This window comes from Anolis carolinensis, chromosome X (assembly GCF_035594765.1).
Source record: "Anolis carolinensis isolate JA03-04 chromosome X, rAnoCar3.1.pri, whole genome shotgun sequence".
NCBI lineage: Eukaryota > Metazoa > Chordata > Lepidosauria > Squamata > Dactyloidae > Anolis > Anolis carolinensis.
In genome coordinates, this window is record NC_085847.1 from 5,563,672 (window position 1) to 5,581,678 (window position 18,007).

At 44.7% G+C, this 18,007-nt stretch overlaps 2 protein-coding genes across 8 annotated transcripts; both read left to right on the forward strand.

Annotated features, from left to right (window-relative positions):
• The first annotated feature begins 480 nt into the window (after nt 1–480).
• Nucleotides 481–9,604, forward strand: pisd (phosphatidylserine decarboxylase). Of its 6 annotated transcripts, none has more exons than XM_062958479.1 (8): nt 481–857; nt 2,335–2,419; nt 3,190–3,375; nt 7,159–7,412; nt 7,521–7,687; nt 7,964–8,164; nt 8,414–8,574; nt 8,957–9,604. In XM_062958479.1, the coding sequence occupies exons 1-8, from the start codon at nt 763–765 to the stop codon at nt 9,218–9,220; spliced, it is 1,413 nt and encodes a 470-aa protein (XP_062814549.1). In that variant the 5' UTR covers nt 481–762; the 3' UTR covers nt 9,221–9,604. The 6 variants fall into 6 exon arrangements, with proteins under 6 accessions (XP_062814549.1, XP_062814548.1, XP_062814550.1 ...); XM_062958478.1 differs by having other exon boundaries at nt 485–857; nt 7,159–7,422; nt 7,525–7,687; XM_062958480.1 differs by having other exon boundaries at nt 491–857; nt 2,335–2,420; nt 3,200–3,375; nt 7,159–7,422; nt 7,525–7,687.
• Nucleotides 9,605–10,932: 1,328 nt separating this feature from the next.
• On the forward strand, nt 10,933–16,012 carry rab36 (RAB36, member RAS oncogene family). Of its 2 annotated transcripts, none has more exons than XM_062958488.1 (10): nt 10,933–11,128; nt 11,306–11,397; nt 13,206–13,271; nt 13,373–13,474; nt 13,716–13,780; nt 13,861–13,912; nt 14,761–14,842; nt 14,965–15,103; nt 15,187–15,300; nt 15,808–16,012. In XM_062958488.1, exons 1-10 carry the CDS (start codon nt 11,072–11,074, stop codon nt 15,861–15,863), a joined length of 825 nt encoding a protein of 274 aa, XP_062814558.1. In that variant the 5' UTR covers nt 10,933–11,071; the 3' UTR covers nt 15,864–16,012. The 2 variants fall into 2 exon arrangements, with proteins under 2 accessions (XP_062814558.1, XP_062814559.1); XM_062958489.1 differs by having other exon boundaries at nt 10,941–11,128; nt 15,013–15,103.
• The last annotated feature ends 1,995 nt before the right edge of the window (nt 16,013–18,007 follow it).

An 18,007-nucleotide genomic window follows, 5' to 3' on the forward strand; every position in this document is an offset into this window, starting at 1 on the left:
GTTTCTTTTGGCCAAAAAATTTGAAAAATCATTGTTATTTATTGTACGGAATCAATGGTAATATTGAGGTTTGTGATGGAAGAGATACCTGTTTTTATTTCTATCCGCCATTGGCTGCGTTTAGGGCTCTCTTGATGCGGGCGAACTACAACTCCCATCTGCCAAGGTATTCACAGGGCCCTTCCTTAATTAATTAACAAGAGGCGTTGCATCCGGAAATTAATCATAGGTATATAAACCTCAATAACATTTAATTAAAGGGTTGACACACGACTTTGCCTCGTTTGGCAACCTAATTGGCACCTATCGTCGGAGGGTTTAATTAATGTGCGGTTGGATAATGAGCGCGTAAACACTAATTAATTACAATTCTTCCACCCAGTGCAGGCTGTACACAGAAAATAATGCTCAGGAATGTATATATATATATATATATACACACACACATGCTGCTGAAGTCTGGGTGAGAATGGACTACAGAGGGCTCTGAGGAGATTCTCTGACTCTCTCCTCAAGCCTGCCTTCCTTCCTTCCTCCTGAGTCGACCTTCCTGGAGGCGCGAGGAGGCTACGAGAGCCCGGGGCTTGGGCTTGGGCTAGGCCTCGCTCCCGCCTTCCCTCCGCCCGGCCCTCGCTCCGCCCCCCTCCCCGGCCTGGGTCACCCCCCCCCCGCCCGCGCCGCCTCCCGCTCCCCTTCTCCCGGTCTCTTCCCGGGAGACAGGCAGGCAGGCTCGCCGAGGAGCCACTAGGCCGCGGATCCAAAATGGCGGCTCCGGCCGTGACGGGTTCACTTCGCGCTGCGCTCCAGCCGGGGAAGAGGGCCGCGCCGGGGGCTCTTTTCCTCCGCCGGCAAGACAGGTAGGGACCTCGGCGGGGGGAAGAGGCAGGGAAAGGGCGGAGGGAGCCGGGGGTGGAGGCCGCGAGGCGGGGAAGCAACGCCGAGAACGGATGGCGGCGGATGAGCGTGAGGCGTGAAGGCCGCCGTTCATTCATTCACACACACAGGAGTCGCCTTAGGCCTCAGAGATGTTGTGAGGCCTCTTGGAAACGAGGCGAGTAGGATGTACATCTCCCTCTCTCTATCTATCCCTGTGCAATATATATAATGCTATAAAATAATATACCATCAGGTATATATAATGTCATATATATATATACATATATATATACACATAATCTACTCTCCATGCAGTCATGCCAGTGGCCACATGACCTTGGAGGAGTCTACGGACAACGCCGGCTCTTTGGCTTAGAAATGGAGATGAGCACCAACCCCCAGAGTCAGACATGACTGGACTTAACGTCAGGAGAAACCTTTACCTTTACCTATACATATCTATAGTATCTAATATACATAAATATATAATATGCTATACTGTATCGTATATTACCATATGTATATTAGTATATATAAATTGTATGATGTTATATTACATTATATATCTTCTAGTAGATTCGATTATAATATTATATACATTATACTCCATTATATATTACTGTATGTGTATTAGATAATATATGTAATTTATATTCTCATATTATATTACATTGCATATCTGTTATGATATATACATTGTACTATACTATATATGAATTATATAATGTAATATAATATATCAAAATAAATTTTATATATATATATATATGTATATAATATAGATACGGTAATATATAATATAGTATAATGTATGTAATATTATATATGTGTGTGTGTGTGTACTCGTGTATGTATGTATGTATATAGATGGATAGATAGATCCTCTTTCAAGGCCTTCGTTCCTTGGGTTTCCTCATCGGCCCTAACGACCTTCAGGCCTATTAATATCCCTTTAATTAAGGACCATTTTAAGCCAGAGTTCAATGAGAGAGATGGGTCGGCAGGTTTCCCATGTCCCTTCAGTGGTTGGAATCACTGGGTTGCTGTGAGTTGTTTTCCGGGCTGTCTGGCCATGGCCCAGTTAAGTAGCATTCTCTCCTGACATTTCGCCTGCTTCTGTGACTAATGGCATCTTCAAAGGCTGAGAGGTCTGTTGGAAACGAAGGAAATGAAGTTTATATATCTATGGAATTAAGAAAGAACTCCTGTCTGTTGGAGGCAAGTGTGAACGTTGCCATTGGCCACTTTAATTAGCATTGAATGGCCTTGCAGCTTCAAAGCCTGGCTCCTTCCTGCCTGGGGGAATGAATCCTTTGTTGTCTTATTTTTCTGCTTTCATACTTATTATTATATTATTAGAAGGTATCATACTATTATTACTAAATGTATTTATATTATGTTATATTATATTAGAATTGTTTATATTCTTATTTATTATATCGTTCTGTATCTTGGCAGTCTCTGCTTCAGTCATTGTGTCTCAAAGGCCAGAAATGGACCCCCCGTTAAGATGCTAGCGAGACCCTCGTTGCTCAGATTCGTCGGTAAGGATATTTATGGGTGTATATATGATAATATATATTAACAACACGATCAATAATAATATAACAATACTAATGTAATATAATATAATAGTGTATTATACAATAAATAAATACAGTAGAGTCTCACTTATCCAACACTCGCTTATCCAATGTTCTGGATTATGTTAATTTTATCAATATTTGTATGTATGTATTTTTATCCTTTACAATTTTAGCTTGTAAATCGCCTAGAGCATCTTGGATAGAGGGCGATTAATAAGTAATTAAATGATGATGATGATGATAATGATGATGATAGAGGATGATTATCCAAGGCATTTTTGTAGTCAATGTTTTCAATACATCGTGATATTTTGGTGCTAAATTTGTAAATACAGTAATTACTACGTAGCATTACTGCGTATTGAACTACTTTTTCTGTCAAATTTGTTGTATAACATAATGTTTTGGTGCTTAATTTGTAAAATCATAACCTAATTTGATGTTTAATAGGCTTTTCCTTAACCTCTCCTTATTATCCAACATATTCGCTTATTCTGCCGGCCCATTGGATAAGTGAGAGACTACTGTACAATAATATAATCTAAATAAATATAATAATAAATATAATAAATAATACATGTAATATAATCTAAATGAATATAATAATAATATAATGATAAAACAAAAGTATTGATGTAATACAATATAATAGTAATCTTAATGTAATATAGTATTTTTATGTAATGTTAAGTGTTCATAATAATATGAATATTATAACTGTTTCTCTGGCTGGGCAGCGGAGCGGCAGGCGCACTCTGTGGCCTCGCGGGGGGTCCTGCGGTGGCGCCCCCTGCACTTCCTGTTGGCGACCGGGGGCGGGTACGCCACGTACCGAGGGTACCGGAGCCACAAGGAGAAGCAGCTGGAGGAGCAGGGCATCGAGGTCCCACCCAGGATCGCCCACCCCTGGGAGGTAAGCATCACCACCCCTTTGATCCGTATCGGTTATTGATCAGGATTGATTGTGGCCATTATTACTCTTTCCTATTTATTTTTTTTCTCAATGTTATTATTTATTATGTTTCTGTGTATATAATTATTGTTATTATTATTGAGGTAATAATCACTCTATTGATTAGTATTGATTCTAGCTATTGATTACTATTGATTATGGCCATTATCATTGTTTCCTATTTCTTATTTTTTTTCTCAATATTATTATTTATTATTTTTCTGTGTATATAATTATTATTATTATTATTGAGGTAATAATCACTCTATTGATTAGTGTTGATCATGGTGATTATTACTGTTTCCTATTTATTTCTTATTTTTTTTCCTCAATATTATTATTTATTATTTTTCTGTGTATATAATTATTATTATTATTATTATTGAGGTAATAATCACTCTATTGATTAGTGTTGATCATGGTGATTATTACTGTTTCCTATTTATTTCTTATTTTTTTTCCTCAATATTATTATTTATTATTTTTCTGTGTATATAATTATTATTATTATTATTGAGGTAATAATCACTCTATTGATTAGTGTTGATCATGGCGATTATTACTGTTTCCTATTTATTTCTAATTTTTCCTCACTATTTTTCCTGGGTATTTTATTATTATTATTTTGCATGATTTCCAGATCTATTTGTGTGTAGTCCAGAGTCCAAAGGCCCTGTTTGGGGGCGATGCTAATCCCTCTTCCTTCCCTCCCTTGGTGTTGGCTTCACCTTTGAGCCGGCCTGTCTTATCAATGGGCTTATTTCCCTCCATTGAGGCCCTGTTGTCATCAGCTCATCCTGCTTTGGCTGTCTTGTTGTTGTTGTTGTTGTTGTTGTTGTTGTTGTTGTTGTTTACCATCAAGACAGCTTTGCTCACAGGATGAGATATGATAGATATTCATCTTGGTATACACCTTGAGTTGTCATCATTGTGAAAGGAAGGCTTATTTTTAGTCATTTTACCTATTATTATTTGACATAAGTGATATAAATCATGCCAGCCACATGACTGTCTACAGACAACGCCGACTCTTTGGCTTAGAAATGGAGATGAGCACCAACCCCCAGAGTCGGATACGACTGGACAGGCGAAACCTTTACCTTTACTAATATAAAAATATAATCGAATATGTCAAAGAATAATAGGTAACATTATTTTCCTGGTGGCGCCGTCCCTTTAAGTGTCTCTGTCTGCCCCATAGAGCCAAAGGAACTCTCTGAACTTCTCTGGCTAGGAATTGGATGGTCAAAGGGTCACTGGGTTTGGGGTCAGAGGGGTCGGCAGTGACCCCCTTGACCAACCCCTCAAAGAGAAATGGCGGGTTCATTGAGGAGAATGAGACTAAAATTAGACCGTTTTGGCACGGTCCTCCATGGGGCTCCCCTCCGCACCAATGGCAGAAGGAGGCGCCGGCCCTTTAAATCCGGGTCAGCCTTATTTATAAAAGCCTGGCTTCCCTTCCTCTCCCTTTGCACTCTGCAGAACCCTCCCTTCCTTCCCAAGGTACCTTGGCAGACAGATGAGCTATTATTATTATTATTATTATTATTACATCTATTACATCTAATATAATAATATTATTATATTACATATACTAAATATATTACTCATATAAATTGCACTATATAATATATTGTTATATTGCATATACTACTTGCAATATATTATTTTAATTATTTTACACAAATTATTATATTATTGTATTGCATATATTACATATTGTGTAGTATATTATTATATTGAATGTATTACATATATACTATATAATATTGTATCACATATATGACATATTATATATGTATTTCTATATTGCATATGTTAGCTATGTTATTATATTACATTTAATATACTATATTATTATATTGCATATAATCTGTTATATTATAATTGCATATTTTACGTATTTTAAATTATTATATATTATTATTGTTATTATTAAAAGAGATTCTATGGATGCCTTCAAGGAAAGCTAATAATAATAATAATACTAATAATAATAGTAATAATAATAGAAATAATAATAATTACAATTGCAATGTCCTGATTGTTAGTTAGAGTGTTCAGCTCAATAATAATAATAATAATAATAATAATAATAATAATAATAATAATAATGATAATAAATTAAATAATATATTGTAGTAGGTGACTGTTGACCCCTCTCTCTGTGTGTCTTCTTGGTGCAAAGTATCCCATGACTGGCCTTCCTTGGCAAACATTCCTTCCTGCCTTGTTTGCCTTGGGATACAACGGAGTCAGGCTAGATGACCTTTCCGCCAACTATTTATCTAGTGGATCATATGGACTTCCTTTGGAAAGGATGAGGATGACGACGATAAGTGTAGTCATATATATTTAATAATGATTAATATTTATTAAATTATAAATATATGACATAATTATTCTATTTTAGAAATGTAATCATGTATAATCCTAGAATATATTAATAGCATATAGAAGAATGGACTCTAATAATACATAATAGAATAAATAAAATAATAAATAATGGAATAATGTGACATACTTATAATTAATTTATAAGTTAATGAATATTATCATTGCATATAACAATATATAATATTATATAATAATAAAATAATTAAATTATGACTATCCTTAGGATTCCCCTGAATTCTTCTGAATGGAGGCTCCAGGCGGTCCTACTTATGAATGAATGAGTGAGTGAATGAATGAGTGACGTCACCACTCTCTCTCTCTCTCTCTCTCTCTCTCTCTCTCTCTCAAGACTGAATGACGTCATGTGCCGGCCTCTTCCTCCTCCTCCATCGGGGACCTGGTGAGCGACGCTCCTGCGCCCCTTTTCCCGGGGGGGGGGGGGGGCGTCCCCTTCCGCCACCCGTCGGCCTGACCTTTTTTGCTGTGTGTTTGTTTGTGTGTTTGTGTCCAGGCTGTCCTTGCAGTGCCTGCGGGGCCCCCCGTGGCCCCTGGCCCTCCTCATCCTCTCCAGGGTAATCCATAGGACCAACATCAACATCATCATTATCATTATCATTACAGCAGTGTTGTTGTTGTTATTGTTGTATATCTAGGGTGATGCTGCGGCCAACACTGGGATGGAATGAATATCTATCTATTGTCTAGGAAGAAACATGTGATGATGCAGGATGATGATGATTTATATTTATTACTATCATAATATATTCTTATTATTTATGTTTTATATGTTCATGTATTATGATTATGATTATTTATTATTTATGGTATTTTTTATTTTATATTATTATTGTTGTTTTTATATTATTTATGGTATTATTTAAGGAGTCCCGGTGGCGAAGTGCGTTAAAGCACTGAGCTGGAGACCAAAAGGTTCCAGGTTCAAACCCTGGGAGCGGCGTGAGTGGCTGCTGTTAGCTCCAGCTCCTGCCAACCTAGGAGTTCGAAAACATGCCAATGTGAGTAGATCAATAGGTACCGCTCTGGCGGGAAGGTAACCTTGGCGCTCCATGCAGTCATGCTGGCTACATGACCTTGGAGGTGTCTACGGACAACGCCGGCACTTTGGCTTAGAAATGGAGATGAGCCCAACCCCCGGGGTCAGACATGACTGGACTTTACCTTTATTATTATTGTTTTTATATTATTTATGGTATCATTTATGTCATATTATTTATGATATTATTTATTTCCTATTAATATTACCTATCTTATTACTTATATGATCTTATTCTTACGTTGTTGTTGTTGTTGTTGTTCCGGCTGACGGGCGTGTGTGCTTGTGTGCAGGTGTGGCTGTACCGCTCTCTGCCGACGCGGCTGGTGTCTCGGGCGTGGGGGCGGCTGAGCCGCGTGGAGCTGCCGGTCTGGCTGCGGGGCCCCGTCCTGGGCCTCTACGCCTGGGCCTTCGGGGTGGACCTGCGCGAGGCCGCCGAGGAGGACCTGCGACACTACGCCTCCCTCAGCCACTTCTTCGCTCGCCGGCTCAAGCCCCACGCGCGGCCCCTCCACGCCGCACACCCCGCCTCCGCCTCCGCCTCCGCCTCCCCCCTGGTGAGTGAGGGAGGGGGGGAGGGAGGGAGGGAGGGGGGGGGCCTCTCCTCCGCCCACAGGGTCACGCCCCTCTCTCCCCCCCCCTCCCCTCCCCGGACGCAGGTCAGCCCCTCGGACGGCCGGATCCTGAGCTTCGGGCGGGTGCGGAACTGCGAGGTGGAGCAGGTCAAGGGCGTCACCTACTCCCTGGAGGACTTCCTGGGGCCCCTCCCCCACACACACCTCCCCCCCCGGGCACCCCCGCCCCACCACCACACACCCTCCGGTACGTACCCGTATTAGCCATTATTGGGCCTCCTTTGGCGGGTGGTCTTGCACGGCGGCCATCTTGCACGGCGGCCATCTTGCACGGCGGCCATCTTGCACGGCGGCCATCTTGCACGGCGGCCATCTTGCACGGCGGCCATCTTGCACGGCGGCCATCTTGCACGGCGGCCATCTTGCACGGCGGCCATCTTGGTCTTCCTTCCTTCCTTCCTATCATTATTATACATTGTGTCCCTGCCACTCTCCCTGTCCCTCCCTCCTTCCTTCTCGCCAGGCCCCGCCTCCTCCTCCTGCTCCTCCTCCTCCTCCTCTGGCCCCGCCCCCTCGGCCTCGGACTCCGCCTCCTTCCAGCAGCGCCTGGTCTCCGGGGAGGGCCGCGACCTCTTCCACTGCGTCATCTACTTGGCCCCCGGGGACTACCACGGATTCCACTCCCCCACGGATTGGCGGGTGGCCCTCCGGCGCCATTTCCCAGGTGACTCCTCCCCTCCGCCTGCCTACCGCCTTCCTCCCCATCGGGCCCTGCCATCCCATGGAGTCGAGGGTCAACTCAAGAGTCAGTGCTCAAGATCCGTCCTCTTGAGTCAGACCTGGGTCCAGGGATCCTTGGAGAGAGGAGGTTGCAGGGCTCACGTGTGCCTTGGGGGGGTGTGTGTGTGTGTGTGTGTTTCTTATGTCCTTGCGATGGTGGTGACGCGTCCCCCCCCCCCCCCGCTCTGGGCAGGCTCGCTGATGTCGGTGAGCCCGGGGGTGGTGCGCTGGGTGCGCTCCCTCTTCTGCCACAACGAGCGGGTGCTGCTCTGCGGCTGCTGGGAGCACGGCTTCTTCTCGCTCACCGCCGTCGGCGCACAGAACGTGGGCTCCATTCGCATCTACTTTGACCAGGTCAGACCCACGGAGGGGGGGAGGGGGGGCGGGAAGGGAGCGCCTGCCTGCGCCTTGGTTGGCTGGTCCCACTAAGGCCCCGAATTGGCTCTGATGGGTCGGGACCCAAACGTGTCAGATATGTTTGTTATGCTGTAACTTAAAATTATGGGGGTCTTTGAAGCGGGAAGGCCACCCGCTTTTGCAGCCAGTGTCCAATGTACATTTGTTGGTTTGTTCCACTAAGGCTCCCCATGGGCTTTGATGGGTCGGGACCCAAACGTGTCAGATATGTTTGTTATGCTGTAACTTAAAATTATGGGGGTCTTTGAAGTGGGAAGGCCACCCGCTTTTGGAGCCGATGCCCAACTCTCTCCCTCCCTCCCTCCCTCCCCCCGTGCAGGAGCTGCAGACGAACCGGCCCGGGGACCGCGCGGGCTCCTTCCGGGACGTGTGCTTTGGGTCGGAGGGGGGGGAGGTCCCCGGGGGCGTGGGGCGGGGGCCGGGGGGCGTGGCCCTGCGGCGGGGGGAGCCCCTGGGGGAGTTCAACCTGGGCTCCACCATCGTGCTCCTCTTCGAGGCCCCCGCCCACTTCGCCTTCCGCCTCCGCCCCGGGCAGAAGATCCGCTTCGGGGAGGCCCTCGGGGACGCCCCCCTCCCCAAATGAGCCCACCAGGCAGCGGCCATCTTGCCCTGGCCACCCACCCACGGGACTGCTGCTGCCACCGCCACCGCCACCCGTTTTGGTTTGGGGAAATACAGTGCACGGGGCGGCCATGCTGTGGGGGGGAAATGGAAGGAAGAACCGGCAGAAGAACAACAAAAGGACTGTATTGTATTGGGAAGAAAATATGCAACAACTGGGGGGGGGGGGTCCCTCCCTCCGTCCGTCCGTCCGTCCGGAGGGCTGTCTTTCTCAGCAGGAACTGAGCAGGGAAGCACAGTGGACTTCTTCATTCCAATGTCTCCTCTTTCTTTGTTTTGTGATGAGAAGAAGAAGAAGAAGAAGATGTTTTTCCTGAGCCTTAAAATATATCTTTATCTCTCTCTCTCCCTGTCTGCGTGTTCCTTCCTCTCTTGGGGTCGTGGTTGGAGAAGGGAATGTTTTGGCCCTTCTAGGCACTTCTGGGCGCCTCCAAGGCAACTCTATGAGCCCTCATTGGGAATGATTTCAACCTGTAAGAAATGGGAACCTTAGGATGTGATCAAAGGGGCTTGGATACAAAAACAGGGCCAATTTCAATCCGTAATGAATAGGACTTGGGTTCATCATCAATGGGGCATTTACATCATTTTATTTTATTTACTGCCTTTTGATGCCCCTTTTCTCACCTGGGGGGGGAGGGGGGCTCCAAGCCCTTTCCAACATCACCAATGGCCAAATTCAATGCCAAACATACATGTGAAAACAGAAACAGATCAAATCCCAAAGCACCTTCCTTGGCTCCCAAGAGCCTGGCCATCCGGGAGGAGTGACCCAAGCGGTGCAGTGTTTGGCTCTGGCCACATGATGGCAGCAAAGGCCTGCGCATGGGAGCCACAATCACAGCAGTGCCAATCTCAAGGTGTTCACTGGGGGCGGCAAAGTCCTAGCATAACAATAGAATATCATATCATATCATATATAAATAAAGGTCAAGGTTTCCCCTGACCTTAAGTCCAGTCGTGACCGACTCTGAGGGTTGGGGCTCATCTCCATTTCTAGGCCGAAGAGCCGGCGTTGTCTGTAGACACCTCCAAGGTCATGTGGCCACTGGCATGACTGCATGGAGCGCCAGGGTTACCTTCCCGCCGGAGCGGTACCTATTACTCTACTCACATTGGCATGTTTTTGAACTGCTAGATTGGCAGGAGCTGGGGCTAACAGCGGGGGCTCATTCCGCTCCCAGGATTTGGACCTGAGACCTTTCAGTCCGCAAGTTTAGCAGCTCAGTGCTTTAACATACTTCGCCACCGGGGCTCCCATATATCAATCCCATATATCATATCATCTCATATATCAATCGAATAATATAGCAGTGCGGTGTTCCAGGCCAGGCACATGATGGCAGCAAAGGCCCGCACATGGGAGCCACGAATGAAGGCGGGCCATTCTCAATGTGTCCACTGGGGGCGGCAAAGCCTCAGCTAGTCATTTATCAATAGAATAGCATATCAATAGACTTAAGAATCTAGCAATGCAGTGTTCCACTCCGGCCACATGATGGCAGCAAAGGCCCGCGCATGGGAGCTGCGAGCCGCGCCTCTTGCCATTCTCAAGGCGTCCACCGGGGGCGGCAAAGTGACCGCTCCTTGGAAACCGGAGGCTTGGCGTCCTTTGCATACGCAACCCCGCCCCTTTCCGCGCCCCTTTCCCCCGCGCGTGCGCACGAAGCCATGCCTGTCCTGTGTTTCCCTGTTGCCGCGGCAACGCAGAAGGGGAGGGGTGCGGAGGGGCCAGGGCGCCACGTGACCCCTCCCTTCCTGGTCCAGGCCCCCCAAAGGCCCCCGAGCCCCCCCTCCCCCCCCAAGGCCGGCCATGGAGGCCCCGAGGCCCCCCGTCGCCCCGGACAGGAGCCTCGCCGCCTTCCCCAAGGTCCACCCTTCGCCTCGTCTAGCCTTATTATGATTGCCCTATTATTATCCAATATTAAGTGCCATATTCTTGTTATATTTCTATTAGATTGTCATATGATATTAATATTGATGCATTATAGCATGCATATATGTGTATATCCATATATTATTATTATTATTATTATTGTGTTTCCAGGCTTACAGCCCTGAGGCCTGCCTCCAATTCAAAGAAGGCTTCCATGAACAGGTGAGACTCACCTGCCAGAGGAAAAACACCAATACATCTGGGTGAGTGTCCCTTTATTATTATTATTATTATTATTATTATTATTGTATGACACAGCAAACAAGATAGATATGCTGGGTTTCGTATCACAAAGTCACAAGTCAAACACTTCCCAAGTGTTTAGGACTTATTATTATTATTATGTCACAACAAACAAGACAGATATGCTGGATTTCGTATCACAAAATCACAAGTCAAACAGTTGCCAAGTGTCTAGGACTGTGTGATATATTTTCAGATGATGCACACAGATCCCAGCAGGGTGGCCTTTTGCAGTTGGCAGATTGTTATTATTATTATCATTATTATTATTAATATGCATAAAAATGCATTGGACCACCGGAAAGCAAATGCATTTATATAAGAATAATAAATAATACTAAATTTATATACTTAAATAATATTATTCCATTCCAAGAATACTCAAATAATGACACATTTATGCTGCTGCTGCTGCTCAGTTGCATAGTCCTTTCTGACTCTTGGTGACCTCATGGACCAGCCCAGGCCAGAGCTCCCTGTCGGCCGTCACCGCCCCCCGTCCCTTCAAGGATCCCGTCCATCCATCTCGCTCTTGGTCGGCCCCTCTTCCTTTTTCCTTCCATTTTCCCCAGCATCATTCTCTTCTCCAAGGTCTCTTGTCTTCTCATGATGTGGCCAAAGTACTTCACCTCTACTATCCTTCCCTCCAGTGAGCAGCCATTGGGCATTATTTCCCGGAGGATGGACTGGTGGGATCTTCTCGCCAAGGTCCAAGGCACGCTCAGGATTTTCCTCCAGCACCAGAGTTCAAAAGCGTCTCTCTTCCTTCGCTCAGCCTTCCTTATGGTCCAGCTCTCGCAACCATAACTTGCTATAGGGAATACCATTGCTTTGACTCTGCGGACCTTCGTTGCCCGTGGGATGTCTCTGCTCTTCACTCTTTTCTCGTCAAGGTTGGCCATTGCTCTCCTCCCAAGAAGGAAACGTCTTCTGATTTCCTGGCTGAAGTCTGCATCTGCAGTGATCTTTGCACCTAGAAATATAAAGTCTGTCATTGCCTCCACGTTTTCTCCCTCTATTTGCCAGTTATCCATAGGTGTAGTTGCCATGATCTTGGTTTTCTTGATGTTTAACTGCAGCCCGGCTTTTGCACTTTCTTCTTTCTTTCCCCTTGGTGATAAGGCTCCTCAGCTCCTCCTCACTTTCGGCCATCAGAGTGGTCTCATCTGCATACCTAAGGTTGTTCATGTTTCTTCCAGTCGTTTTAACTCCAGCCTTGAATTCGTCAAGCCCTGCACGTCGCATGATGTGTTCTGTGTACAAGTTGAATAGGGAGGGTGAGAGGATGCAGCCCTGATGTCCGCACTCCGTTCCCAATCTGGAACCCGTCTCCTGTTCCATGGTCTGTTCTGACTGTGGCGACTTTATACAGATTTCTCAGGAGACAGACAAGGGGACTTGGTCTCCCCAGACCACCAAGAACATGCCACAGTTTGTTATGGTCCACACAGTCGAAGGCTTTAGAATAGTCAATAAAGCAGAAGTAGATGTTTTTCTGGAACTCCCTGGCTTCCTCCATTATCCATTTATATACTACAATAATAATACATCAATATAAATCATAATACCAAAATAATAATAATAGTATATAATAATACATTCTTATAGTAATACTAAAATAATAAGTATATAAGACTACTAAAATTATTATATATAATGATGAATTATATGATGAGAATAAGAGTAAATTTATATAATAATTGTTTCATTGGCTCCATTATTATTATTATTATCGTTATTCTTTTCTGTGGGGTGGTTTTTCTGACAGGCTGGGCGTCTCCAAAGTGGTTGTGGTGGGAGACCTTTGTGTTGGGAAGACCAGCCTCATCAACAGGTACGTCCGAAGGGAGGGAGGGACCCCCAGAGGCCATCCAGACAGACCCCTTGCATAGAAGGGAATAATCCCATTTCAAAATAACAAAATCTTTCTTTCAGATTCTGCAAGAACGCTTTTGACCGGAGCTACAAGGCCACCATTGGCGTGGATTTCGAGATCGAACGCTTTGAGATTTTGGGGGTCCCCTACAGTCTCCAGATGTAAGGAAGGACTTACATTATTGCTGTTGCCCTTGTTGTTGTTGTTATTTTGTATATTATTATGATTTTGTATTTTATTATTGTCACTATTATATTTATTATTATCCTTATTATTTTATATGATTCTGAATTACGAATCTCCATGAGCAGCTCAGGCCTTGCAACGTCATGTCCTTGTTTATTTATTTCTGTATTATTTTATTCTATTACGTTTTTAATTTTTCTTCTTCTCTGCTTTCAGATGGGATACAGCCGGGCAGGAGAAGTTCAAATGCATCGCTTCCGCTTATTACAGAGGAGCCGAAGGTAAAAAGAAATGGCGGCAGGACGTGATGTCACTGCATAATAATAATCACAATAATAATAGTAATTTTTAATTATTACAGTCATCGTCACTGTCTTCGATCTGGCCGATATCCAGACTTTGGGTCACACCAAGTAAGTCCTATTTTCCCCCATTTATAATCTTTTATATCTTATCTATCTATATATCTATAAAACATATTATATGTGTATGTGTGTAGGTATACAGTGCTCCCTCGCTAATTTGCGGTTCGGGTTCCGCAGATTCGCTGTTTCGCAGATTTTATATTCCAATAATATTATATATATTATATATTAGATATCCTATATAATATAATATACTTACTATATTTAAATATAATTTTCCATTTTTAAATCAAAACTAATCCCCTTTTTTATTCTCACACATATATATATATATATATATATATATATATATATATATATAATTTATATATATTACAAATTATATATATCATATATATTATATATTTATATTATAATTTTATATAGATAGATAGATATTCTATTTTTAATCAGACATTTATCTCCGTATGTGTGTGTGTGTATATATCTATATCTCAACGGCCGATGAATCATTAATTGTGAAGCCAGAAGGATAAATGTTAATGTTATTTTAATCCAGGAATAATGAACAGATGGTGCGCTTTCCCATGTCCTCCTCCTTCTCCTTTTTCTATCTATCGATCTCCCTTGTCATTTCCATTTCTGGAGAAATGACATTGAAAAGGGTCTAAGTCTAAAATAACCCTTTTGGTCCTTCTCAAAATGGCCATCGAACGACATCTTGCCATCCGGAGGTCAGGTTTGGCATATTGTCAGTTGTCTTGTAATGCTTGGAATGGTGGGCCGCTTTTAGTCTCTGTGGAGAGAGAAAGCGGAATATAAATCGACATCCTCAATAATAATCATCGTTTTGGTCCTTCTCAAAATGGCTGTCGTCTTCATCTTTTTTTTTCCAGGCAATGGCTGGAGGACGCCTTGAACGAAAACAGCCCTGGTTCCAGCTTCATCTTTCTCGTTGGGACAAAGAAGGATTTAGTGGTAAAGATGGCCCTGGTTTTGCTCTCAACATGACGGGAGGAAGTGAGGCAAAGATCCCTCCGTTTTCCTCACAAAATGGCAACAGGAAGTGAGGCAAATCTCCCTCGGTTTCCCTCCCAAAGGGGCGACAGGAAGTGACCATGTCACTCTTGGTCTGGCTTCTTTTCCAGTCGGAGGCCGAATGCCGTCGAACGGAAGCGGACGCCATCAAGATGGCCAACGAAATGGAGGCCGAGTATTGGTCCGTTTCATCCAAAACAGGTCAGTCTCAAACAATGACCGATCCAAGGCTCCGTCCTCTTCTTTGGTCCTTCTCAAAACAGCCGCCATTCTTTCCTTTTCAGGGGAAAACGTCCAGGCCTTCTTCTCTCGGGTGGCGGCCCTGGCCTTCGAGAAATCCCTTCTGAGGGAGTGGGAGAAAAATGGCCGCCAAGGAGCCAGGATCGGGAGCCTCATCCGTATGTCACCAAGATTTTACCATTCTGTGGGTGGCGTCTCTCATGTCCCCGCATATATGAAAACAGACGTACAGTTATATAGATATATGTATATATAGGGGGCCCCGGTGGCACAGTGTGTTAAAGCGCTGAGCTGCTGAACTTGCGGACCAAAAGGTTGGTGGTTCAAATCCAGGGATCATGGTGAGCTCCCGCTGTTAGCCCCAGCTCCTGCCAACCTAGCAGTTCGAAAACATGTCAATGTGAGTAGATCAATAGGTACCGCTCCGGCAGGAAGGTAACCCTGGCACTCCATGCAGTCATGCCTTTGGCCACATGACCTTGGAAGTGTCTACGGACAACGCCGGCTCTTTGGCTTAGAAATGGAGATGAGCACCAACCCCCAGAGTCAGACATGACTGGACTTAACGTCAGGGGAAAACCTTGACCTTTACTATATGTATATATACAATCATATGTCATCATCAACCCCCCCCCCCATGATCTTTGTTCTTCTTTCAATTCCAGAAATTGAACGAAACGCATCCGAGCTCAGTGGTCAGTCCAGGCCAAACTGTTGCTAGCAGTCATCGCCTCTCTCTGGGATCTGTAGTCCTCAATGTATATGATTGTATGGGATCTGTAGTCCCTTCATTAATGAAGTGTTTGTAATTATTTTAAAATATATATGTGTGTCATTAATTATGAGAATTAAAACGCTTGAATTTTGGCATTCTTTGTGAGATTTTATAAGAGAGAGAAGGAAAAAGAAAGAAAGAAAGGAAGGAAGGAAGGAGAAAGACAGAAAAAGGAAGAAAAGAAAGAAAGGACAAAGAAGACAGAAAGGCACTCTGCACCTGCTCAGAGGCATGGTGGGGTCTCGAGGGCTTTCACTAATCTAATTATATCAGTCATATATTGATTTCTGGATATGGGAAAAGAGGGAGAAAGAAAGAAGGAACAAATGGAGGAGAGACAGAAGGAAAGAAAAAGAGAGGAGAAAGTCATGAGACAGTGGGGGCCGTATGGTTCATCTCGTCCCTCCTTTTCCATATTAGAAAGAAAAAGAATGAAAGGGAAGGAGGGAAGGAAGGGAAAGGGGAAAAGAAGGGAATAAGGAAGGAAGGGAGAAGGAGAAAGAAGAAAGCACTGAAGGAAGAGAAAGAAAGCAATAAGGAAAAAGAAGGAAAGGAGGGAAAGGAATGAGGTAGAAAGAAAAAGAGAAGGAGGAGAAAGCAGAAAGGATGAAAGAAGGGAATGAAAGAAAGCAAGAGAAGGAGAAAGAAAGAAATGGTGAAGAAAGAGAGCCGAAGGTGAAAAAGAAGGGAATGAAGGAGAAAGAAAGAAAGAAAACGAGGAAGAAGGAGACAGGAGAAGGAGAAAAAAGAGAGAAGAGAAGGAAAGAGAAAGGCACTGCAAATGCTCAGAAGCATATGTATCAGGAAAGGAAGGACTAGGAAAGAGATCGAGAAAAAAGGAAAGGAGGAGAAGGGAGAGAGGGAGAGCCCTTCCTTTTGAAAGCGTCCTCTGTCCCTTTAAGGCCTCCGCCCCTCCTCCCTCCCACGGAAGAAGGGAAGGAGAAAAGGAGGAGGAGGAGGAGGGCCTGCAGCCGGAGGTAGGAAGGAAAGAAGGAAGGAAGGAAGGAAGGAAGGAAGGAGGAAAAAGGAAAAAGGACAAGGCAGAGGAGAAGGAGAAGCAGATCCCGATCCGATTGTCTTTGGTGGGGAGGGGGGCTTCAAGGGGACCCCTTTGTTGGGAAGAATGGGATAAAAGGGGAAGACGGCGGAAGAGAAGGAGGAGAGGAAAGCAGGGAAGGTGAGCCCTTGAAAGGCAAAGGAGTGGGCTCTTCCTTTGTTCCTTTTGGGAGAGGAAGAGGAGGAAGGAAGGAAGGAAGGAAGGAAAGGAGGAGGAGGAGGAGGAGGAGGAGGAGGAAGAAGAAGAAGGGAAGAACCAGGATCCGGAGGAGGAGGGGGAGGGGAAGGAGGAGTGGCTCTCCATCCATCTGTGTTTGGCATTGCACCCTTCATCCTCATTCTTTGAGGGAAAGAGAGAGGGAGAGAGACTGGAAATAGATAGACTGATAGAGAGAGAGATACCAGAAATAGATATACCAGAGATATACGAGAGAGATATCGATAGAGGACCACAGGTCGCTCTCCATCTCTGGTGTTGCATTCTTCTTCTTCTTGCTCATCTTCCTCATCCTCTGAGACCGGAGGAAGAAAGATAGATAGAAAGAGGAGGAGGGGGAAGAGAAGAGGAGGAGGAGGACAAGGCTCTCTCCATCTCTCACTGGGGAAGGGGTTTGTCCTTCCCTCCCTTCCTCCTTGTCTTCCCCATCCCCTGAGGTCCTCATCTCTGAGGAGGAAGATGGATTGAGAGATAGAGGAGACCCACAAGTAGCTCTTCATCCGTTGGCCCTTCTTCCTCCAGCCTCATCATCTTCTAAGACCAAGATAGAGAGAGAGGACTCCAACTGCCTCTCCATCCATCTCTGCTTTGCATTGGTCCTCCTCCTCTTCATCATCATCTGAGAACCTCCTCCTACAGGAAGAAGAGATAGATAGATAGATAGAGGAGGACCACAAGGAGCTCTCCATCTGATGAGGATCCTGTCTTAGATTGGCTTCATCATCCGCATCCTCAGCATCCTCTGAGGAGGTTAAGGTGGGCAACGGACTCTCCTGCCATCTCTGATGCCTTGTGTTGGTCTCCTGTTCTTCCTCAT